The sequence below is a fragment of the Triturus cristatus genome, chromosome 6, assembly GCF_964204655.1.
Source record: "Triturus cristatus chromosome 6, aTriCri1.1, whole genome shotgun sequence".
Taxonomy (NCBI): domain Eukaryota; kingdom Metazoa; phylum Chordata; class Amphibia; order Caudata; family Salamandridae; genus Triturus; species Triturus cristatus.
The window spans coordinates 501,414,263-501,440,803 of NC_140589.1; the positions used below are offsets into that span (position 1 = coordinate 501,414,263).

Sequence of the window (26,541 nt, forward strand, 5' to 3'; positions counted from 1 at the left end):
GCAATCGTAAACAAATAATAAATTGCAAAATATGTAGGCTTACCAGGTGAAGAACATATTTTATAAGAAAGTCTACTGGGACCTCATGGAAAATGTGTGTAATTTTAGCGCCATTCCTTAATGTATTGCAACCCATCCAACTCTTTCATTCTAGAAGTATCTGCAACACAAGCAGTATCTGACTCCATCATCTAAAATAATACACGTTTATGTGCATGACCAGCATGTCATGCGCGCCCTTTCATTCTTCTGATATGCATGCAGAGCAAGAAGCGTGTGTGGGTAAAGCAATGTGCACAGAGCCTGTCGGCACTTTTATCAGATGTGACAAGTCCTAAGGGAAGAGCACCAGGGGGGGTCAGACATTTGGCTGTGTCTTTTTCAAGTTTATCTGTGTTGTTGACAGCTGTATACTTCTTTATAAAAACTAATGATCCAAAGGGCAGCCTGCTTCTTGAAAACCTCAAGGGGTCTACAGCCCTCACAGAAAGAGATGTAGAAAATATTGCATTAAAGACAGCAAGTGAAGCTTGCTGTGTGGTGTACTCTTCGCTGCAGCAACAAAAGTATATCCGCCACACACCAATACACTTACACAAAGACACAAACTCATAGAGAATTCCTTAAAAACAAAAGATTGCTTAGTCTGCTGATGATATCACATTATGTAGCATTTAATTCTTAAAGACATTCTCACATTACCTTTCCACACAGTTTTACCCCAATCAATGTAAAATATCATAAAAAAACAATGACTATCAATGGCAGCAGAGAGACAAAGCTCAATGCTGGTGGGTTCTTTATTAAAATGGAAGTCAAACTGAGCCTCATACATACTCCTACTTGTGGGTCGTTACGTACAAGATGGAAGTCAACTGAAAGATTTGCAGAGGGGCGCATTCAATTTTCATTGGATGGTAGCCTATTGGAGATAATATCTTTAACCTATCAGGGGACCCCTGAATAGTGATACCCCCGCCACCTAGGCCTATGTCACGCCTCTATACTCCCTCACTTTCTCTTTTATTCTCATGGGACACGCAAGTAGAAAAAGAAACAGGAAACACTTAAGCCCCTATTCATAAAAGTTTTTTCAGCTGTAAATGTAAGTTTATGGCCGAAAATACCTTGGGCTTCATTTACAAGAAACAGACGCATTGCTACGTTAAAGCAGCGATATGCCAGTTTACTTGCGCCTACAGCAGAAACCCTTGCGTCACCATAGATGCGCCGTATTTACACAACGGCTCAGGGTTTTTGAGCGCATTGCTGGAGTTGGCGGAAAAACCAATGGAACTCCAGCAATGTATCAGAGTACACAGGTGATGTGTCAGTTTTCACTGATGCAGCGCCTATTGAATGGGGACCAATGTGTTAGAGTATGAATAGATGGCAAAGTCACCTTGCACTCAAACATATTGGTCCTGGATGTGAAGCGTACAGGTGGGCATAGTGCCCATTTGTGTGTGTGACTTCAGCAAATTGTGACATTACGTTCCCAAACCAACCTTCTGCGGCTCACTGACCTTGTGACTTGATTTCATATTGCAATCAAGTAACTGCAACAGATGGTCACAACCAATGCGTTATCCCTATGCCTGGTTTTAGCAGGCATAGGGATTGTGACGCATTGGCGACGCAACGAACCGTAACAGAGAAAAAAAACCGGTATATATCACTGAGTCACTTTTACAGTAGGCATTTCTGATGGAACGCCTACTTTGCATAAATGAAATCCTAACCTGGTGCAGCCGATTTGAAGCAGGTTGACACCGTCGGAACCTTCAAAAAAGTGGCGCATTTGCATCCATGTAAATATGGAGCAAATGAAGTGCCGCCGTTGTGTCAAAAAAAGTGATGCAATGGAGGCGCAAGGCAGCACAGGTGGGCTTGTAAATAAGCACCCTTGTTTATACCTGCCAGGCAATGCTTAAAATGGGCTGGTATCACAGGTACTGAGTACCTGCACTTCTTCAAATTGAAAGAGAGAGGGTCTGAATGTGTCAGATGGGGCTCAGTACTTTTAATGGGAGGCCCTTCTCAATAGCATGAATGTGCTCTTGGCCAGTAAGTACCTACACTTCTGTAATGTAATTTCAACCGCTGCTGCCAGAAATGTACAAGTTGATTCCCGTTTGGCATACTTCACTTCTGCAGATTCATTTGCCACGGTGGAGGAGAAATGTTTTCAGGTATACCCCAATCAACAGGTCGGGAAACAAAATTCAAAGGCATTGTTTGCCATGGAAATAAAAAAAATTCTCAGACACCTCCCTGGCCTGTTCCTACCCTGAAAATGGTTGGTTATTTTTTTTCCCAGAATAGGAAGGGGAACTGATCATCAACTCATTTGCTAGGGTTTTAAGGGAAGCGAGTATTTGCATAGGAGTCTCCATTCCCCTCTACTGACGTTTTCACTATATAGAACTCCACATGAAATACCCAGAACAATTACATGACATTCCAAGTATTATATCTGGAAATCTGCGCACAACATTGCTTTCCAGCCACACTACTGGGAATGTCGGTGATAAAAAAAAAAAAAACACGGTCAGGCGATGTAACTTTCCACTCATATTTGTATGATTTGTTAGTGATTATGTCACAAAGAGAATTACAGAAAGTGAAAACTTCAGGTAGTCAACAGTGTTTAACACTTTGTTTAACATGATAATAGCTTAGAGGGGTCATTAATATCTAGTTTTAATAGTGGCCATTTGATTCTTTTATTATCGCTGGGACAGGCTTATTCTAAAAGTAATAGCTGTGCTTATGTGAATGTGTTTTTTTGTCTCAGATTCACAAATGACATTGGAGCATAAGCATTTTTGTGGTCCATTACCGACCCCAAAAATGCTTTTCCATATGTACAGAGCACAAATTACGATTCAATAACATGTAACTGAATCTTTTTTTTTTTTTTTTTAGCGTTTCGGTATTTGGTAAGGGCGTGTTTAAGCCATCCCTTCCATATACTGAACTTCAGTGCTCTGTATGAATGATTTGCGACCTAATTACGGTTGCAAAACATTCAGCTTTTACTAACACCTCACGGGTGGTGGTAGCCATTCACAAATGGGAATGGGTCCCAGCAGGACCCCATCCCCCATGTGAATGTTGAAACAAATATTTTTTAGTGCACCACCACTGCCTATGCTTATAAAATGAAACTTAAGCAATTCTTTTTGATTTTTTAAATGTATCCTGGTTTTCCTTTACGCATAATGAGCTGCATTTCAAAAATAGAAAGTTTGCTTTATTAAAAAGCAATCACAGACATGGTGATCATATGACCCCAGCAGGCCACCATTTCTGTGATGGCTGCAATTCCCAACGGGTTGCAAATTGCGACCTAAATCATTATTATTAATGGGATAGGCCTATTGCAACCTCATTAGAAATCGCTATTTCCAATTTGTACATTTTTGTACATTAGGAATTGCGATTTCCAAATTGTGATTTGCAAAGAATAGCAATAAGGAAATCCCAGTCCCTAAATTCTGTACATATGGCCTATTGTTCCCTACTTCTTTAGTGTAATACACAATACGCAGTACTACACAACATTGAATCCATAATCAGTACTTATTTTTATTCATCCATTTATGTGATACCCAGGGCTGAACTGGGAACCCAAAGCAGCACTGACAATTTTGTCAGACCGGCCCCAACCCTCCCTCCCGGGCAGGGGTAGGGGCAAGCGTAAAGCACTGCTGCGTAACAAAACTGACCACCAGGACCTTTATTTTTGATGCTGAGGGCCACCATTTGCTGCATCGCTGCAAAACCGGCCCAAGTAAGAAAACTGTCCACACCGCTCTAAATCCAGCCCCCCACCTTTTCAGCCTCCTGAGCAAACGCCTCATGCCTGCTATGGCCTGTCCGGCCCTGCTCACATCATAGCTTTGCCATTTCAAAGCGATGTAAACCTGCTGATTTTAAATTAACCAATTTGATAGTACTCCATTTATTGAAATTGTAAAGGATGAAAAGCTGAGACTACTTTCATAGGATTCAAATTATTGGCCTGCAGGTATGAGCAGATGTCAGTGGCAAGAACTTAACTCATCTTTATGGCTTCCTCGCTCTCTCTCTTCAGATGACAGCATGCAGTAGCTTGCATTTTTTATATATAGACTATGTAGACATATTTAGCTATATCATATTTGTCCTGTAGATCTAAGAATCATTGCACAAATGCCACAGAGGTCAGTTTAGATCTACATATAATTTTCATTAGTTTAGCTTATTCATGATGGCAACCTATCCTATATGAATAAATATATCATTAAGGATTTGTATGCAGTCCTTAAGGCTTTAATGGAGTCCTGCTTTTTCAGGTTGACGTTCATCTTTTGATTTGGTCAATTTTGTGCAGATCTGTCAAGGCCGTGAAAATTTAGAGGGGGCAGGTAATGTGGAAAACTATTGTTACTAAGTTTTGTTATTAAGTCCCATGGGTATTTTGTTCTCTGTTACAGACAAAAACTACTGAAGTGAACTACATCAAATGCAACATAGAGATAAAACCTTTCACAAAATAAACCATGTTTGTTGTTTAAGATATGTGTATCCCAAAAAAGTGTTGGTTGGCCTTAGATGGTCTATCTTATTTCCACCCTCACCATTGATTGACAGATTAGTCATGTATCTGGGATGGAGCTCAACCCAAATGTGAACTGTTCTAAAAATAATTATTCTAAATGTATTAGGGATATGTTGTTTTCCTTCAGACATTGCTGCATCAAGGGCATCTTATCAAATATCTCCCTGTAGATAATCTGATTCATAGTTTATGTCTGAAAATGTTTGTTGTGGCCACCATTTCGAAACAGAAATATTTTCAGATCCCATGGCAAACAAAACAAAGTGGGGGACACAAAAGGAGCAATGGGTCATCCCACAAAAGAGGTAGCAGAGTGACCGATACTGCCCAACAAATGGTAAAAAGTGAATTTTTGAAGGATTGAGCTCCATATCCGCCGAAGGACCTATGGACACTAGGGCCCCAGTTTAATATTCATAAGATGTTTGGGTACATCTGCAGTTCATTTGGTACAAATAATTTGAAAGTGGATATAAGTGACTTGGAGAACATTTTCAGGTCCCAAAGAGATGGAAAGGCCTTCCTTTCAGTAAAGGCAGTCAGACCTTCCTCAAAAACAATAAGATGCCATTTATTTATTTGAAAAGTTTTATAAAGCGCAAACAAGACCCACAGGGATATCAGAGTGCTGTACTAAGTTGCCGCCAGTAAGGGTACAAACATAATGCAAGTAAGTGAAGTCACAACCTGTGGGAAAACACTCAAGTTAAAGAGTAGGGGGTATCAACGATGCCTAGAATATGCAGAGTAAAACATCATACAATAGAAAGAACCAAGAAGTGCAATATGAATCAGGGAATTTAGACAAAAAAACAAGATCGAGATCAATAGTTAATGCAGTTAAGGAGCCCATCAAGGAATATATCACACAAAAAAAGCCATGGATGCTGTGCATTTTTTCGGATCTGCTGGTCCAATATAAGATCTGCAAATTCAAAAGAATAAAAAGTAAGCTCACAGTTTAATGTGTATGGAGACTAGGCAAAGGACCTAGACCCACAGAGCCTTCTACCTGTAAGGGCATGTACACTAGTGCAAAGCCACACCCTGTACCCAGACTCCACTGCAAATGTCATGTTATGTTAGAGATACTTGTAAACTGCGCATACACCAAACGGTTTCATGGCGCTGGGGTTGAAGGAGTTCTGCCGCTGAGAGATTCATTCAAACGCCTGGCAAAAGAGCCAGGTTTTCAAGAGTTTCCTGAATTGAGGGTATGATGTCATAGATCTAATGTTCTGAGGAAGAGAGTTCCAAAATTGAGGGGCCAGCTCCGCAAATATTAGTCCCCCCGAATTTTTTTGCTTTTAAAGGACAGAGTGGCTGGGAGTTTCAGATGCGAAGACCTAATGTCCAGCGTGGGGGTGTATCTCTGAAACCGGGTGGAAACAAACACTGGGTAGTTGCCATGGAGCGCTTTGAAAGTGAGGCATCCCAACTTGAATGCACTGCGTTCGACTATCAGGAGCCAATGTAGCTTTTTCATAAGAGGGGTGACATGCTGCCATCTTGGATGGCAATAGATTATTCTGGCAGCCTGGTTTTGCACCAGTTGAAGTCTTTTAGATTGATAAGCTGGTATACCAAAGTAGAGAGAGCTGGTGTAGTCAATATGCAAGATGACTAGGGCTAAAATTACTTGGGTTAGAGCTTCAGTAGCGAGAAATCTGCTGATCTTTCTGATTTTTCGGAGCTGAAAGAAGCAAGTAGAGACCACGGTCCCAATCTGGGATTTCAGAGACAGATCACAGTCGATTGTGATGCCAAGGCTTTTAGTGAATCTAGATGGTAGGGTTGGATTTCCCACCTCAGTCGGCCAAAAGTTGGAGTTCCAGGGATTTGAGGACCCACCAATTAGGATCACTTCAGTTTTTTCTGGGTATAACTTTAAGTGGTTACTGTTCATCCAGCTGCTGATGTGTCGCTTGGTCGTTTGAAAATTGGTGATGAAGGTGACTGACTTGTCAATGTCAAAGACCAGTTGATGATCGTCAGCATAGTTAAAAGTGCATACCTTCCTTTCAACAAGGAACTGAACAAGAGGATACAGGTACAGATTAAAATGGTGCGGTGACAGGGAGGAGCCCTGCGGAACCCCACATGTCAATTCAACTTTAGAGGAAGAGAATTGGGTAAGGCGAACAGCTTGAGTGTGATCACCTAGGAAGGACGTGAGCCACTTAAGAGCCTGGCCCTGTATCCCTGCATTACTAGCACGGTCCACCAAGAGTTCATGGTCGACCATGTTGAATGCTGCAGAGATATCAAGCAGCACCAGGGCCTGCGTGGTGCCCTTGTCTGCCCCTTTCCTGAGTTCATCTAGAACCGTCAAAATTACAACCTCTGTAAAATGGGAGGGTCTGAAGCCGGCCTGATGAGGATCAAGAAAATGGGACTGTTTGATTAAAGAACAGAGGCAATTTGCAATGTTGGCTTCCAAGACCATGGGCAATCAAAGAAGCAGGGAAATAGAGCGATAGTTCATAAGGGCTAGGGGGTCTGCCCCAAGTTTCTTCAATACAGGAACTATTTCTGTGTCTTTGAATGCATTGGGGACTGCCCCCTGAGTGAGAGAGTTGTTCAGGAGTGAGAGAGGAGGGCTGGGGCATAAGAGGAAAGCTTCCCTTAAGATGTGCGGAGGGCAACAATCCGCCGGAGAGCCACATTTGACCTTTGATAGTAGGTTTGAAAAGACTTCTCTGCCAATAGTGTGGAAATGCTCCAGGGAGTGAGAGTTCCTGAGAAAAGTTGGCTGAGCTTTGGGGAGGAGTTAGAGGGTATGCTGGACTTGATGGTGATGATTTTTTCAATGAAAAAGGTGTTAAGTGAGTCACAGAGTGCTTGGGTAGGGGCGAGTTTTGCCAAGACTCTATCCGGATTAGAGAGCTCAGCAAAAATTGCAAAAATGTCTTTACATTTGTTAGTGGAGCTCAATATTTTGTTAGAAAAATAAGTTGCCTTACTGGGGAGTAATTTCGTCTCCAGTCCCGTTCAGCGCCGCGTAGGGCATGTTTTTTGAGTTTTAGATATTCAGAAAACCAACGGTGGCCATCGTGGTGTCTGACTGTATTGCCTTTCCTGAAAGGGGCATGACTATCACTGGCAGCCACTAACCACGAGTGGATGTTTTCTTCGTGTTTGTCGATCAAGGTCTGTTCAGAAGGAGCCGTGGCGGCGAGCTGGTTACAAAAGTCGTTGATGTTGAAGCGGCTCCAATTCCTCGCCATGAGGTTTGCCTTGGTTTGGGATTTGTATACAGGGTTTTCTGGACAATGGTCTGGGTGCAAGGCCTGATTGAAGTCCAGTCGTCAAAGAGCAGGACCTGGCAGAAGGTTGAATCCTTCCCCGAGATCCTATTGCTTAGGGCCTAAGGCTATAAACAGCTGGATTGGGAAGTCTGTGGATGGGTGCAGAGGTTGGTCAAAGGAGTTTTCCTTTACCCAGTCTTATTGTACATGGGTAAGCCATGCATAGTGAGTTCTCTGGAAATGTGGATGGAGTCGAAGACCCTCTGTACGATTAGGCTTTACACCGTGAGCCTTTTGCACTTACTGAAGGTCATGCTCAGTGGAGACCATACAAGAGTTGGGTATGAAATGTGCCCAATGGTCACACTATTGTGCCCATAGTCCACTGCAAGATAGAGGATGTGCACAACGATTCTTTGCTTTGGCAGGTTGCCAAATTACCTCATTATAAAACCCCCCAAAATTACTGAAAATACTTAATTTCAAAATTATGAGCAAGGGATCTAAAACCCCTCAAGCAATATGACTGAATAGCAGATAAGGACAGAGTTGCTCTAACTTCAATTCAATCATTCTGCAACACAAATCAACCAACCATAGGCTTTTCATTTGCTTTAATGTGGATTTTATATTTTTCAGTTTCGCTTGCCCTGTACCACCAAATATTTCTAGTTTGATTTACAGATAAGGGGATTGTTTGGAAACCCGCAAAAGAAGAGTTCACAGAGATGGGTTGAACAACATGTGGCAAGTAAAACCTGGCAGAAAGGGAAATGGAAGGAGAAAATAACAACGCAGACACTTGGTCTCTGAAGCTTATGTTGGGTGTTTGTTTATTTTGAGTGCCAACTCCTCTTCCCCCTCTTCCTCATGAAAGCAGTCTGTCACAGCAGGAGGGATTTCAAAGCTCATAGCCCCAAAACACAGTCTATGGGAGTGACTAGATTTCACATCTGGATGTCAATCACAGTGATATGTGTATTAAAAGGTTAGCCTCGGGCCTCAGTCCTACTCCTTGTGATTCTTTTATCAGTCCCATCTACTTCCTCAGTTGTGCCTATGCCCCTTCCTTGTGACCTCTCACCGAATCAAAGAGCACCATTTGAAGTGTACAGGGTAGGCCTGGTCTTCCCTCCCCAGTGTGTATCACATCCCAGCTTACAGGAATGCAGCAATGAACAAATATGTCTAGAGAGATTCCTCTACCTCCTCTTCATGTTTCACCATGGAGGCCAGGGTCTCCCAAAATGGAACCCAGTGCCCGCCATGTAATGTACCATTCACCGGCACCCATAAATACAGTGCATATATACATCCTGGACACACTGCTCAGCACTTTATCCTTCAAGTAGTGTGCCACTCATAGGCACACATACATCGAGCACATACATTTAACATGCTCAGTCTACACAGCACTACATCTTCCATGTATTATACCAATAATAGGAGCATATACATCCAGCACATACATTCAGCATGCACTCACTGCACTCTACTGTATTATACCTGTATTGTACCCTTCCCTGGAACACATTCACCCAATTCAGATAGTCCAACATGCACTGCACAGCAGCACACACCAAATGTATGTAGACCAAGGGTGAGCTAAGCACACAGCGGCAGAACTTTAACTGAGTGAGCCTGTAGACCTCACTCCAGTGACACAGGTTAAGAAGGACCTGTTTACTCCTACTGATGGCCACACGGTATGCTGACACCTCTGTGCTCATGCTGCTGAACTCCTGATAAAGGCAGTAGCCTTCGACCACTATGATGGTGCTGCTTTGGGTGCCCATCCAAGTCTAACAAGACCGCAATCTGAGAGACAGGCCTATGTCACAACACGCACTCATAATCTGTGTTTGCCTATGACAACAAAAATCAGCTTCAAGGATCCAGACATCAGTACAGTTTGGGGACTCAGGGCAGCGGTGCATATCCTTTACCATGCAGAGTATTCTTCCATCCCAGCAGTGCTTTAAAATCCAAGGATGCCCAAAAACATTAGCAAATGCTGCAGTAACCACATATTGTGGGCTGTGAGATGTAGTCTCATCTTCCAAAGTTTTATGACTGCCATAAGCAAAGGTGGAAGTCTTGCTGGTTGGGATGGCTCTTGAAAACTGCTCAGTCACTAACAACTGTTTGCTCCCCTAGATGTATAAAGCTAGTTAAACAGAATCAAAATTACAAGATTTTGTGGTTATCGGAGCTTGGGAACTAAACCATTCCAGCTTAATTTCAAAGAGCTATTTATGAATGTGGGCTTTTTCAGTGCAGTGTGGTGCAGTTCCATCTGAAGTAGGCAATTCTGTTTCGAGGCATGGACAAGAATATGTCCGCCATTAAGCTGATCAAAACCCTTACTAGCGGATATTTTGAAATATGTTGTATGTTCTCCTATGGGTGATCTTGATTCTGTGATGTCCTGGAACACGTGGAGAGGCTCCGTATGTGGGTAGGAGACCAAAAGGTAGAAGCTAGATCCTTGGGGTACTTCACTTGTTGCCAGTAGCTTCTGAAAAATGGAAGAGCCTAGCTGGGCGAGATGATGCTGAATGAAAGACGTGGTAACCAGTACAGTTCAATTTTCTCAAATCGTGTCAGTGCTGGTAGAATATAGGTAGTGGGCTTGATGGTTGATTGTATCGGTGCTTGGCGAGAGACCACGCAGGAGAAGGAGGCAAAGGTCGTTGTAAATGCCATGGAAGGTGCCAAAAAAGTAGTCATGGAGGTGGACATATTGATTTGGCGTTGCAGTGTAGTGGTGCCTATGTGTCAGACTGATCTTAGAGGGCAGTTAACTTACTGAGTTATCTTAGCAGGCTCGTACTGAGACAAGGTCTTAGAAAATAAATAAATGATCTTAACAAGAATACAAAACATTTTAGGATTGATTACGAATAGTTATTCTCTTTTGATCACTCTGCTGACTTAACCATAGCTGATATTATGACACAAGACCCATAGATGAAAAATGTGAACTATTTTGGCTTGATGTCAGGAGGAGGAGAACAAATGTCAACTTGGCACATGGAAGAGGCAGAATCTTGGGTGTGCCTATCTCATCAATTATGAATGCAAAGTTTCTATGTTAGGTGATACTGTGATACCAATTCCCCACGCCATAGACACGCTTTTCCTGAGAAAAAATTCCCAGACCGGAGAGATATTAACGATAGTTAATTTTCATGCTGCGTGTGTGCATGAACTGGAGGGAAACTAAGATAAATTGAAAGTGTGTCTGCTTCCCTACCACAATGTTTATGTTTAACTTTATAGCAAGCGATCTGCCTCCAAACCATGGCTGTAAAACACACTAAAACAGTCCCAAAAAAACAGACAAACAGTCAAAGTTATTATAACTGGTAAAACTCTCATTGTCAATAGCATTTTGTGTCAACAGGTAATGCAGTAAAGCAGTATGTGTAGTTAATGGAGCCAATATCGAGCTCATTGCTAAAGAAAAATCATTGCCAATGTCACAAGAGTATAGAACTGCGATAAAACTGCGTGAGAAGGAGCAGAGCAGAGAAGTGATAATATTGGTAATGCAGTCGGAGGGCGCTCTTAAGTCTAAATGTCTGAAAGAGAGCAGGGCGAGCAGTGATTTTCACATTGATGTGTTGGAGTCCCAGATGTTGATAGATTTACATCACTTTTCAAAATAAACCCCTTCAACAAATGATTTATGTTATTTTCTCTAGGCCTTACTTCGTTCAGTGTTTGATGTCTGCACAGTACATTATTGGCTGCCAAATATATTTTAGATATGTGTTTTATCCCAATAACGTCTACTAAAGTGATGAGTGAATGGGAAAATACATTATCTACAAACGAAATCAACATTCTGAAAGTGGGTATAAGTCTCACTAAAAAGCGGGAGCTGAAATGGAGTGACAATGCACAACAGTTTACACTTTCAAATAAAAATATATTAGACTATTAAACAGCTTCAAGTTTTGTAGGAAGTTACGTTCCTTGTTCAGGGGGTGAAACCCTACTCAGGCAGCAACTACAATCTCTGTCAGGGTGAAACACAAGCAAATCACAAACTAATCTGTGCTTCACCCTTTCGTAGCTTATAGTAGTATAGGTTGTATACTACTCATCACCATGTATTTCCGCTAATTGGATGTGACAGGTGGCCACGCCCCTTCGGTCCGTGTTGCCACGCCCCTTTGGTCCGTGTGTCTATATTGGACGCGTTCCAAGTCTGATTTTAATCGGGGTTTTAATCGGTCCTTATAACGTATTGATAAGATTATAGCATTTTATTGTTTTATAGGTCGTTATTTTGTGAATCATGGCTTATAAAATGATACGGCGATGAAATCAAAAAGCGTATAAAACGATAAGTTAGGATTTGTGAATCAAGGCTTATAAAATGATACGGCGATGAAATCATAAAGCGTGTAAAACAACCAGGCATGCCCGGGCATGTCTTGCTTTAGGCATGTTTATGGGGGACTCAGTACGTATAAATCGACCAGGCATGCCCGGGCATGTCTTGCTTTAGGCGTGTTTATGGGGGCTCAGTAATCGGATATATGGGGTGCAGCTACGAATTAAAATGATATTTTATACATTTCCCATCATCACATTATTGAAAAGAATAATAACGCGTTTTAGAACAAATTGCTTTTATTAAATGTAAAATGAAAGCTCGGAGAAGTTTTATTTTGGGTCAATATTTACAATTTAATTGAAACCATTTTTTACATAACAGAAAATCACATTTTATGTAATTACAGTTTCATTATATGGAATTACATATACTGACAGCATTTAGTGACAATAGAAAAAAAAAAAAGAAAATCAAGCTTATAGTTGAATAATGAGGTAGAGGTAGTTATCAAATATAATATGCACCATTGCATATAAATCACAGTATCAACAGCACACATAAAATCTGCGGAAGTTACATTAAAAAAAGGAATCACAGCATATTTTTGGTACCCGGTAATAATCACAGATAGCTATAAAACATTTGTAAAGTATAGAAAACACATAGTCAAGCTTATAGTTGAATAGTGAGGTAGCGGTAGTTCTCAAATACATTATAAACCAAGACATATGAATCACAGTATCAACAGCAGACATCAAATATGCGGAAGTTACATAAATTTTTTAAAAGAGGAATCACAGCTTATCGTTGTTAACTTATAATAATCACGGATAGCGATAATACATATATAAATATAGAATTCACATATTTAAGCTTATAGTTGAATAATGAGGTAGCCGTAGTTAGCAAATACATTATGCACCTTGGCATATAAATCACAGTATCAACACTGAAAACAAAATGATGTACATAAAAATCAAGAAACCATAGCGTATTAACATCAACCAGTAATACGCAGTATGGCCACCGGGCATAAAATTATACAAAAACTATATGTTGTGATACAGATGAGGTATTTACATAAAAAAATATTTAGTTACCCAGTAAAAAGCATAGGTCTCTATTATAAGTCACGGGTGCTAAACAGACAACCATGGCAATCTCGCGAAGTGTTTTCTTTTTTTTGGCGGGAGTGCTTGGCCGTGTGTTGTTACGGGTTCGTGAGCATTGTCAGCGGTATCACGGAGGGCAAGCGTCGGTGCTCTTCGAGGGGTCAGTGAAAATGGTGATGCGGGGGGAGAAGGGATAACAAATGGTGCAACGGCGTTGTTCTTTAAATCTTCTAAGTGGATACGATGACCACCATTTCCTAGCACCGATGTCGGAATGTTCAGTTCTGCTAGGCTCTGCATGAAGGCATCCCAACCGACAGGCGCTTTATTATTTGCAAAAGAGTGTGTTTGGGTGGCGCCTCTGATCAAATCATGCAGGTTTGAACCACGTATAACATTACCTTTATAAAGAAGTTCCCCCTTATCATTCCAGAAAGCGATGTCTTTATTTTGATGAATTTTATTAAGAAGTAATTCTGCTTTCTTTTTGTGCCGGGGGTTAACGTTGTCAAGGATTTCATTAACTAGATTAAAGGCGTGTGATTCTGGCTCTCTGACCGGTGAAACGGGTGGCTCTTGACTTTCAGGCATGAATAAAGTCAGGCCCTCTTTTTCCATTTTACCATGATGGACAAAGTTCAGATACTTTTGAAGGATAGCGGTATAAAGCTTAGCTTTCTCGTGCACCGGTAAATCACTACGATGAAGAATTTCGCGCATCTCAGCGTCCAACAGATCCGTGGCTGATTTTCTAATGTCGGTATCGGCGCTTGGGGGACTCCGCATTCTGTCTAGCTGATGTTTAGGAACGAGATACATTTTTTCAATGTGAGCCATCACCGGCGGCGCAGCAGGCCCGAGAGAAGCGGGATAGCAATGCCTAGCAGCGATCCTATGAAGCCCCCAGACTGCTTGACAAGACTTTTTTTTGTTTTAATAGAGATCCTCTTATTGCTCAGTTTTTTAACAAGATTACTTTTCTTTTTAAGCACTCGGATCTGTTGAGGACTCAAAGGGACATTGCCCTTCAAGGTATTTAGGGCTATCTCCGATATCGCTGCTACTAAATCGTCAGACGCGGAGCATAGAAGAGCTTTCCTTTGTTGTGGGGATGATGAAACCAACAGTCTTAAAAGAGCTAGATTGCGCGCTATCCGGCTGGACATGGTCATGAGTGTGTTGGAGCTCTAAACTGGAGCGCTGCTTTTTATTTATCTTCTTTTTATAGCCGGGTAGGACTTTTTTAGAGTATAAGCAACAGGAAGATCCGGTGGGAAAAGCCCGGTCCTTAATCTGTAATCCTCCGGCGTGCCGGCGTTTAAATCTACAAAAAGATACCCATAGGGGCTCTGAGTGGCGTCCTCAAAGGCTTCTAGAAAGAAACTAGAGCGACCCGGGTACATCTGTCTGGCTAGAGTCGTTATTTGAAGCTTGTCTCGGGGGTTTTTGAAAAGCACCATGTACTTGGTGTTCAGAGCGATGGTTCGTGAGCTCTTACCTTGGCAGAAGACGTTTTGCACAATGTATAAAATGCTAAGATTACGATGGTGAACATACTGAGTAAAAGCTTTTTCAATTTCACCGCTGTCACAAGCAGAGGCCATTAGATCATCTACAATTAACATATTAACACTAGAGGGTGGAAATAAAATGTCATCATTTAAGGCGGCGGGGAGCCCCTCGACAAATTTGAGGTGTGGAAGCTTTAGCGCGAGTTCTTGATAGAGCCGCTGCCAACAGGAATAGGCCCACACTACGTTGGTGGGTGGCTGGGTCAGCATTTGATGCGCATTTTCCAAAAGTTTTTTTACAAAGTAACTTTTACCAGAATTGGAAGGACCTGCGAGGATGCATGAGAACGGATGTTGCAATCTAATATCCATACTTTAAACAACCTCTAATAAACTATACACACCAAAAGCGGAAAGTCCTTTTTCTCGCTAGCCCCGTGTTTACACAGAGGCTGCATAACTCTTAAAAGCCGTAGGGCAGGGTTTTATAGTCCTCTTTAAGAACGCGCTTATCATATACAACCCTCAACGTTTTGCGAAGCGGGCGTGTCTCAATATCCCAACGTTTTTTAATTCTCACAATGCAGGGGTGCTGCACTACTAAGCTTTCATCTTCTGGAACACATTCACCTCTTTCGGCGTGCTTGGCATATTGAGTGACCAGCTCTTTTAAGTTTTGAAAATTTACTTTTTCGCGGTTCTGAACATTGAGGGTGATCCCCTTCACCTTCAAGCAGATTTTACCGCCTGATAAGCGGTAACCGTAGGTTTTGGGGCCGGCTGAAACAAACTCTGTGATGTGTTCATCGGGAGGTGGTTCGCTAGTGAGTTCCCCCAGATAGTCACCCACCGGAGGGTTAACATCGCCCTTTTTGCTCACAAAAATCACAGAGTCTGTGTCGTGGTAAAGACAGCGGTCTTGAAGCAACTCCAGGAGCTTGTACAACTCCAATCTAGCATAAGCGGTGGTGAAACTGGCAATAAATATGTTAGCGTTGCATGAAGGCGGGTAATGTTCTTTGGTATACCGCCAACACACACAAGCGGTATCATCATCTATGAACTCGCAAGATGACACCTCGCAGTAGGAAGTAAAAAAGTACTGATCAAATTCATCCGGCTCTGTCACTAGAGTAGTTTCTGAGCGGTCTTCTCTCTGCCCCAGTTTTCCCCATAGAGAGTTGAGAAACAGTTTAGCAATCTGTCTTTTAGTGGGGTTCACGTGGATTTTATTAGAGCGCAATCGAATACCCTCTTTCTGAAAATATTCCCTCCGGTACTTCTGTTTCTCGGCATTATCACTACACCACTGGGGGTAACCCGAAGCTTCTTGCTTGTCTCTAAGGTGCAAGTTGATGTAGTCGGTAAACAGATCACTAGAAACATTTTCAAAATGCCATATCTCATAAATGCGATCTATCACATAGCCTTTTTTCAGAGCTACATTCACTTCTACAGTGCACCAGGTGCCGGTCAGAGCACGTTCGTCATCAGAGTGATCACACCGGAAGGTCTGTCTGGCTTCTGTGCAGGAGCGGCACAGGGTAAATAATAGTTTTCCCTCGAATCTGTAAGGAAGCACCGGGAAAAAAAGTCCTCTAGGCGGACGAATTCTACATCTGATTAGACCGAAATACATTTGAGGGGCTCCAAAATCTTTATAAAGGATCTTAGGATGTCCCACAGGGTAGACTTTTGTCTTGTTAACAAAGGGGTATAAGCTGGTAAAATCATAGTAAAAAATCTTTTCATCACCAGAGGCCTTTCGATAAAGAGTAACGGCGTTGGTTCGTCCTCCGTAGAGAGAATCACGCGGTTTCAAGGGCTCGGGTAAGTCACGATCCTTGATAAAAGTCTGCAGATCTAGATTACATGTTAACTGCTCACGCCACGCGTGTTCCCAAATACTTCTGACGTTGAAGCCGCGTCTTTTTAAAAACTCCTGTTTAATAGTTGTGCGGTTAAGCAACTGACCATATGTACAACCGGTCATCTTGTTAAAATCGTTTCCGGCGTAACAAATTGGACAGCCGTGAAAAAAGCAACCATTAAATTCAAAGGCAGTAGGGACCCCGTCAATATTGGCATAACCATCTAAAAAATAGGACCCAATTTTAAGCTCCCCGCCCCTCAAAGCGTGACGGATGGTGATTTTTTCACTGTATTCCAAATACATCAACCATTGAATAGCGGGTGTTGAGAATCTCTTTTGCTGTCTGTGATAATTATCACGAGGTAGCAACGCTAATGTGTAAGGTTTTAAAAAACAAAATCTGAACATCGCCAAGCAGACTGAAGCTAAAGTGATGTACTGAAAGGGGTCGATGAAGTCAACATAGGCATACTCATTGGCCTGACCCGGGTTCACCAAGATTTGCTTGCTAGACATGGCAATGACGCCTTCTCTAAAGCGGATACACGAGCGCAGTGTCGAATAAAAGTGCGTCTGCCGCCTCGGCCACTTCCTGCGAAGACAAAAATGCAAACAGCTGTAACACATTTCCTATATCGGTTTAAATTAAATTACTTGAAAGCACCGCTATACGTATTTACAAGCTCATGCAAACAAAAGTACACACACACACACACACACACACACACACACACACACGACCGCAGAAATAGACCCAGACCTTAGTTGTCAAATTAGCTGCTTTTCAAGCCGCAGCTCAACCCCGGCTCGCTGGCCCCAGGCTATATAGTGACATTATTTAAGACCTCGGGCGTTATTAAATCATGATCTGTAAAGCAAGGAGGCGGACTAGTCCTTGACTTAAAAACACGGATCAATGAGCAGATAGTCTTTGAGGTAAGAGCATGTGCAAAATCTAAACACACCGAGAGTCATGTCATATTTCCTATTGCTTAAAATGCCAGCTGCTGTAACAGTACTAAAAGTCTTTTGACGACGACGTGAAAAACTGAATTAGAACCACATGCTAGAGCATTTCAGACGGGGTCCGGCAAAAAAAAAAAAAAAAAAACGCAAACACACACACACACACACACACACTTTTTGTTTTTTTATGCATCTTTCACGGTTCCTGACTAGCAGTTACAGTTAATTCAAAACACCCCGAGTTTCACCTAATTTTATCTATTGCTTAAAACCTTTTGACAGAGGAGCGAAAGACTTAATTAGAACCACATGTTAGAACATTGCCCGGGACTTCGGTCTAATTCGTCTTAGTGTGACAGTCTGAGCCGGAAAAAAAGCTTACATCCCTGATAAAAAAGCATTTAACCTTTGAGAGATGACGCTAATAGAAGCGCAACTTCAAAAAGAGCTAGAGGATTATATAAAAAACATAAAACAATCTTCTTACCAACAATTCTTGGTCCTCAGACATGTTCATAAATGGAAACGGTGCTCAGTCATCAGGTGGTGAAATCTTTCAGGGGCTTCAGCTTTTCAAGCGCCCGATGTGGTGGGAGAATGAAGGTGTCACCAGCGCCGTTGGTTGGAGCGTCGTAGCTTTCCTGAGAGCTCCAGCCTGAATGTTCTTGCAGACCTCACGTTTTTATACCCAAAACCCGACAGTTTCCCGCCACAACTCACAATACCACGTATGTCTTCGTGTGTCGAGAATTAAACGGTATAATCCACTAAGCATTTCAGGTTGAATATAAACAGCTGTGCATTAACGTGGCAGCAAGGTGCTGAAAAAAGTCAGACCGCCACGTAAAGTTAGGCCCCCCTTATTTTATCCATATTTTTTGCAAACCTCGACAGCACACTAGGCACCATATGCGGACAATAGCCTGTCTAAGCATTTCAGGATGAATATAAACAGCGGTGCATTAACGTGGCAGCTAGGTGCTGAAAAAAGTCAGACCGACACGTAAAGTTAAGGGCTTTTTTCATGCAATTTATTTAGATACATTTTATATCACAGAGTAAAAATGTTCGGTACAAATATGATTTTAAAAGTCCAATGAGAGCGTAAAATAGACCTTGTGGATGTCTGCTAGTTATCATAAACACTGTAAACATGTATATTATCAGTGAATGAAATACAATTTTGCATCGGTCTGTTATTTACACGGCCTCTTTTCAATCTGCGTAATTGCCTCAACACAAACCTTGTTACTAGAGCATCATTTGCCTTCAAATCAGCTGAATACATTTTTAAAATGCTTTCAAAGTCTACACCACGGCATCTATGAAATAAATAAAACAAACAATGTGCCCCGCAGGTAAATGATACATCATCCTGAATCTGGTTTTCATGAAATGTTATTAGGCCTGAAGTGTTTCTTTTTAAAAATTGCCATATGGTATTGGGGTACAGATAACTGTTTGGTGGCACGCCATAGGAGTCAAAAAACTCAGAGTCCTTTTCTGTTAGAAATATTGCTAACCAGTGTCGACCCCTTTGATCTTTACCGTCTGTATTGACTATTAAATGAAGCGGTCGCTGGCGATTACCCAGATACATTGGTAGAGTGTCAGCTGCGAATACACCTAAAAATGAATGTTTTGCCGTCTCGTCTTTGGCGAGAAAACGTTCCAGTTGCCACGTATTCATCACATATAGTCGATTAGCACCTCTCGCCTATGGTTAATCTGTATAACATTCTGAAAGACAGCGTAAATCAGAAGGTTTATAGTAGACGGTAGAGCGGCGCTAAAACGGAGCTCCAGACGTACATTGCCTGATTTTTGTATCGAAAAATGGCCGCCACCCACGTCGTTGTCAGGGCATAGATCGAAAGCCAGCATAGAATAGCCTTTCGAATACTCTACACGATCCACAAAGAAGGGTCGGTCTGATGCGTACTTCCCAGCAACTTGCAGCACACCCAAATATTCTCTAGCCACACCCCCAGTTCCAAATGACGGCGTGTATGGTTTTGCCGGTATAGCTTGGCCGTCTACGGAGAGGCTGCTGTGAGATATATTATAATGCTTGAAATTAAAGGGGTTTCTGCCATATTCACCGCTAAATGCTGCGTTATCGACCAGCGCTACTATTACAGTTCTTGGCAAAAATCCGAAAAAAATATTCTCAGTATTCGATAGTAGCGCACCGGCTGGGATGCTGAACACTTTGAGCTCCACTCTTTCGATGGGGTACTTGGCATTACTGGTTAACAGAGTCTCGGCGTGAGCTAAACGCACCACCGGGCTCACTTTGACACGTTTCACAAATAGTGACGCCGCTAAGATATGCACTTTGTAATTTTCTGCGTCGCCGCTCATTAAGCAAAAAGTGTCTTTATTTCGAATCAGTTTAATCTTCACATCTAGACCGTTAAGCATTAATTTGTCTTGGAAAAATAAATCGCAGTGTAATTGCCCAATCAGTTCCACTTTACGACTTCGGGCTGTAAAGCTAGCTCTGCTCTTAAATCCCGCGTTAGCACCGTTTAAAGTCGTGTCCTCGTGCTCTCCAGCGGTGTCTCTGTAGAAGAGACCTGCAGAAAGTTGGCGTTTTAAAGTGGGGTCCCCATAATTAAGTACCGTTTCGAGATAAGCCCTGTATGGATACGTGTTGTTTGACTGGCTGATGAGCCGGTCGCCGAGGCTCACATCCAGTTGGTTAAAAAGTGAGGCTATGGGGTATGGAGAAAACGCCACTCGGGCTGCGGCGTCCAAATCGGATCCGTCTGCGTTAGTAATTTTGCACGACAGATAAATCAGGGTAGCTGAAAGGTCCAGGTAGTCATCCGACCGAGCTATGAAGAACTCTAAGGGGGCTGTGTCTGACAGGGCTGAAAGTGGCGGTACTTCGACATATAGAGAACTTTCAATGCTGGTTTGCGTTGGTGGTACTTGGAATAGGTCCAACTCTGACTTTGTGCATTCCTGGGAACCGCAAGGGACGGAGGCCATGGTCCGATTTAAAATATGTTGCCCTTAGAGACTCGTTTTTTTCCGTGTCTTCTCCGGGTCTTAAGCGAACTCTTTTGAGCCGGTCGCCGGCGCTTCACAACGCTTTGAAGGAACGCGGGCGGCCCCCTTAGTGATACACCCCTTTTTCTCTTCCTTCCTCTTTCGAGATAGATTAAACCTGAGCCTTCTTGACCCGTTTTGGTAAACTTTTTCATCACCGCCCCCGAAACGTGCCCTGCGACGTCTCGGGCAATATTTGCTGCAGCGGTTTTCACGTGCGGTTTTACCAACTGGAACCCTCTTCTTAAAAGCGGTACTGCTTTTCTGAAAAGGCTTCTGAATATACCGCCAACACCCGCCCCGTACATAATAGGTGCCCCGTGGAACCCCGGGAGGCCTGAGCCGGCTTGTGCTCTATAGTAATCCCTATAGAGCGACGCGTCGCCGTAATTTTCAGGTAAAATCATTATTCTAGTACACTTCACCACGTCGCGGCCTGAAATGAAGCTTCGCTATGACTTTACCCACTTTAAATCTTATATTAGTGTTCAAATCGTCCTTCAGTTCCAAAGTTATTGTGTGAAAATGTTTTTTGCTGATCGGTACATAATCTCTTTTGGTGTAAATGATGTTTATCATGCTATTATTCTTGCCTGTGATTTCCACGCACCGGAGGAGAGGCACGTAGCTATCCCCCACTCTCTGATGCTCTATCACGTCGCAGTATACAAACATCATATAAAATCCGCCGTGTACATCCGTGTAGGCTTTCCCCGCTGATGAAGAGTGGTGAACGTTAGGCGTCAGCCCCAACACTCTCCCCAGTTTTTCACGCACCAAAATACCATAGTCTTGAGCATTCCTCAACTGCACTTTTCGAAGTCGTGGTTCATACGTTAATCTAAGGTCAACAAGTTCCGATATGTTACCAATGGATTTATTCATTACTTCTACAATGTCTCGTATGTTGTCATAGTGCCCCGGCGGGAAAGAAAGTTCGTGGGCGCTTTCCTTCTTGCGTACCACCGTAAATCTAACATCCTCTGTTTCAAAAGTGTCCCACGTGTGCGGGTACTGAATTTCTGTTAGGGCCACCTCCCAATCTCCTTGTAGATGAATAGGTTTTGCTAGTTTCACCGTAAAATTTGAAATTTTGTTATTAGGGAAAGTGTCCAAAGACGCGTTACTCGGGAGCGTCAGATAAAAAGGTCCGACCTCCATGGCGCTTCCGCGGTACCTAAATGCCTATATCCGCTGTTGTAGACTTTGTATATCCTTTAATTCACTCTCAGAGACCCAACTATTAAATTTATCAGGCCATCCCCGCCATTTAACTAGGCACTGTCTTTGTGCCCCGTGCCCCTTCTTTGCCAAAACGTTCTCAATACGGTACACACGATCTTGATCCTGTTTTATTTTTTGCAGCTCTTCTTTGTAAAAACACCCTTCGACCTCCTCCCCAGCATAGTCTTTTAAGTTAAAAACTGTAACGCCTGAATGCTTGGAAATCTTGTCTATCACAAAGATCTCATCTGTAAAAGTCTGCTCATACCCCTTTTGAAATACCCCCTTGCATCTAGATACCCTAACATGATCACCTTTTTTGAGAGTGTTTTTTGAAACAGGGTTGTTGGTGAACACGGACCCGTACACAGTTCTCCAAATTTTCAACTCATTTTGCGGGGATACTTCTACAGGGGACGTCTTAATGGTTCTATGATAGCTATGATTGTAACTTTCAATAAAATCTTGTAAACGATCTATATAACGAAATGTGTTGTACGCTGTAAAATACCGCCAAATTCGTGCCTTGAGAGTTCTGTTGAATCTTTCTACAATCGCCGCCTTCACTTCGTTGTTTGTAACAAAATGTTTTACACCATACTTGTTCAGCAGAGCTTTTAGCGTCTTGTTTTCAAACTCTTTTCCTCTATCTGTTTGTAACTTTTTAGGAATTCTCCCGCTGCTGAAAATGTAATCAAAGGCTTTTGTGACCGAGCTCCCCGATTTTTCCTTCAGGCCAACGGCGAATGCATACTTTGACAGTACGTCTATCACCGTTAATATAAATTTTACACCATCATTAACCGCGGCATGTTCACGGACGTCTAGAAGGTCCGCTTGCCATTGATGATTTAAGCCGCTGACTATCACACGCCGTCTTTGAAAGCGCTTTCTCGACCCCTTATGTAGCGTGTAGGCATCTTCGCCCGATAACCAGTCGCGTACCTGTGTTCTTTTAACACCGTCGTTGTGGATTTTGCTCTCCTTGTACAAGGCTTCTACACCGCCAAAACTACCAACTTTCGAGGGGTTGTAATAAACTCTTTTGAAAAGCTTCTGCATCGTAGCGCTTCTTGAACTAAAATACCGCAACCCCTACTCCCGCCCCCCTATTCTATTAATTCACTTTTGTTTTATTATTTTTCTTTATCAAATAATCAGAACTAGAAGCCGGTTTATTTTACAATAGTAGATTATTTAATAACACACGAATTAAACAGTGTATGATTTAAACTGGTAATATAGGAATGTACAGCGCTATAAACGATAATAACGATAAAAACATAGATATTTAACACAATGCTCTCAAAAACTCGTGACGTAGAATCAATATTTGGATTTTGCTAGCTATGAACGGTACCAGTCTTCTTACATCCTCCCCACGCCCCTTCAAGAAGGCTCGACAAAACAAATCAGATATTGTATTCATGAAATTGAAAAACTGTTTCTTATTCAGAGTAGTTCCTAGGGTGCAAAATGTCCGCCTGATATAATTGTCGATGCAATCTTCGAGCACGTCGTCAGCGCCCAAGAAGATTTTGCTCTTTTCAACGTCGTAAAAGCCTCTAGGTTTCTGACCCAGTTCTTTTTCAAGCTCTTCGATGATTTCACATCGCTTGTTACGACATAGCGCGGTCGGGCGAAACACTGGTTTGGGGTACGCCATCTTTGCTCTGATCAGAAAATAAAAAGCGTCTTCCAGGCATCTAACGCTCGGTCGCACGCCGATCTCAACCATGTGTCGAAACACACTTTCCTGCAACGGAAAAACACACATACATAATAGTAGCAATCGCGAAGATCATCATGTTTTCATTTACTCTACATTAAGAAATGTCATGTTCCTCGGTTTTAAACTCCTGTAAAGATACTTGATCTTAAAATATCTACGGTAATTCTTCCTTCTCAAATGCTGTTTCATTATCAAGCGTATGTCTTCATCACCCGCTTCATACATACTTTTCACATGCTCTGATGGGGACTGTACTCTCTTAATATACTTTAAAACATTCGCAATCATCTTACTACAATCTTCGGGTACTGACATTTCTTTCAAGCCATAGACCGCCCCCAACGTCGCCATAATCTTATAGGGGTCCAGCTTGTAACATAGTTTCCGTATCAAACTGTCTTCATATTCATCACCCGTCGTGAGACAGTCGTGATGCAACTGACTCGGGTCGTCAATTTTACAACCTTCGCATTCGTCGTACCACCCCGCCTTTAAGCACAATTTTATGATCGCGGCTATCGCTGTCAAAAGTCCGCGATATCGATCCGTGCTCCAACTTTCACCACGACAAAATTGTACAATTGCGTCTAAGCGCTTACAGCTGCAGTTTTTATGCGTTACGGCAAGTTTTTTCTGTCTTGAGCAGCAGAGACATGAAAAACGTAGCGATGGCTGTGTGACTTCCATAGTCGTGCTAGCGGTTTTGTCGCCTGGGGCTCCTCCTCCTCTCTTTTGCTGATAAAAAGAAAAAAGGGGTTTTTCGACCTCAGCCTTCCTCACAACTACACGCCTCATCATCACACTCTTAAACACCCCAGAGGATTTGCCGAAAAATTGCGGTTCGTACTTACTTTTCGTTTTCCAACTTCGCACTTTTCTGTTTCGTTTACAGATTCTTCTCCGGAATCCATCTCTGTACAGTCGCTGGAGTCCTCGGGTTCAGGCTCTTGCAGGTCAATACCCTCGTCATCTTCACTTGGTTCCGCTCTTCCACCGCCGTCTGTAGCATCGGAGGTATTGCTCGCCATTTTAGCAACGCCACCAACCGCCTCTTCGCAGGCTCCGGTCTCGGGCTTTATATTCGGCATAGCCGATGCCTCGACGTCTGTCTCGGGCTTTTTATTCAGCATCGCCGACGACATCTCCGACGTAGTACCCGCAGGCGTTGTTGGCGCGCAATTTTCCTTATCACTATCGTCGAGTTCTGCAGCGTCGTCTGCAGCATTTGCCGCTTCCTTCAGCATCGCTGTTATAGTTTCTCCAAGGGGTCCCGCTTCCACGCTAGAGCAAGACATTCTCAAAGTTGTCTTAAAGCTCGAGCTTTTCTTTGTCGGCAAAAAGCGGGGGTTTCTTAACACACGGTCCTCGGAATGCTGGCTTATATCCTCTGTGAACATACTAGACACGCCCCGCGGTATGTTTGTAGACTCGTATTTCACACTACCCCCACTTCTTAGCAACCCTCCTGCATGCGTGGTCGATTCATACGTTTTTGATTTCATCGCCGTATCATTTTATAAGCCTTGATTCACAATTCCTAACTTATCGTTTTATACGCTTTATGATTTCATCGCCGTATCATTTTATAAGCCTTGATTCACAAATCCTAACTTATCGTTTTATACGCTTTTTTTTTTTATTTTTTTTTTTTATTTCATCGCCGTATCATTTTATAAGCCTTGATTCACAAAATAACGACCTATAAAACAATAAAATGCTATAATCTTATCAATACGTTATAAGGACCGATTAAAACCCCGATTAAAAGCAGACTTGGAACGCGTCCAATATAGACACACGGACCAAAGGGGCGTGGTCAAAGGGGCGTGGCCACCTGTCACATCCAATTAGCGGAAATACATGGTGATGAGTAGTATACAACCTATACTACTGCTTATCATAAAAGTAGTCAGGCTTAATTTAGAGGCAGTGTGTAGAGTATTTATGCCGCACTTCAAACAGTAATAAAGTGAAAACAAAAAATATTTTTAAAAATACCACACCAATTGAGAGAAAATAGACTAAAATGTAATAAATTAATTGACACCGACATGACAAAATTCCAATCAATGGAACTGGAGATATGAAATTTTAAAGATTTAAGTAAAAATAGTGCCTAAAAGCACAAAGTGCCAACTGTGGTTATTTGGTCAGGCTGGACCGGAACAAAGTCTCACGTTCAGGCCAGCTGCGATGGAGCTTGGAAAGGATACAGGGACCTAGATAGGCAACGCTGAAGAAAGTACCTTAACCATGCCGTTGACGTGGGGCTTGCGATGCAATGGCCTGCGTCGAGGAAGCATCACGCAGTGGCAGTTCCGAGAAAGCTGCGGGTTGTGGTGCGAGGTTCTACATCAATATGCTTTGCACACCAGCAGTTCCAATGCAGCTGTGAGAAGTGTTGTGCTGCATCGGTTCTGCTCACAGGACCACAGCTGGGCTGGCAGAGTACCTTCAGGCCCACTTCCAAGGATCCAGGAATGGGGTGACATTTCTTGGGGGGTGGCAGGACCCACAACAGACAGAGTGCAGGTGTGGGGTTCAAGATCATTCAAGCCTTTTCTCTACCTGGGCTCTGACCAGGAGGCCAGCCATCTAGCCCTTGGAGTCACTCAGGTGGTCTTGGGTTCAAGATGCAGCTCCAGTCTTTTTGACTCAGGCAGCAAGGCAGCAGGCCAACATAGTAGTGGTCCTTTTTGCAGAGTAGCACAACAGTCCTTCTGAGTATTCTACAGGTCCAGAGGTGTACCAATGATTTGAGTCTGAGTGTCCACTATTTAACCTTGGTGTCATCTTTGATGTAAGAGAAGATTCTATGAGGTTCCACTCCCAGTGGTGTTTGGAATTTCCTGCCTTACGTGCCC

General features: G+C 42.7%; 2 protein-coding genes across 4 annotated transcripts in view; one reads left to right on the plus strand and one right to left on the minus strand.

The window, feature by feature from the left end:
• COL19A1 (collagen type XIX alpha 1 chain) overlaps positions 1 to 26,541 on the plus strand; it is a 2,198,704-nt gene that overhangs the window by 1,555,420 nt on the left and 616,743 nt on the right. The gene's annotated exons all lie outside the window — the stretch shown is intronic.
• LOC146817328 (uncharacterized) lies at positions 23,120 to 25,074 on the minus strand. 2 transcript variants are annotated; one of them, XM_085610908.1, is made up of 2 exons: positions 24,529 to 25,074; positions 23,120 to 23,701 (listed from the first exon to the last, which is right to left on the minus strand). In XM_085610908.1, exons 1-2 carry the CDS (start codon positions 25,072 to 25,074, stop codon positions 23,237 to 23,239), a joined length of 1,011 nt encoding a protein of 336 aa, XP_085467034.1. In that variant the 3' UTR covers positions 23,120 to 23,236. The 2 variants fall into 2 exon arrangements, with proteins under 2 accessions (XP_085467034.1, XP_085467033.1); XM_085610907.1 differs by having other exon boundaries at positions 23,120 to 24,412.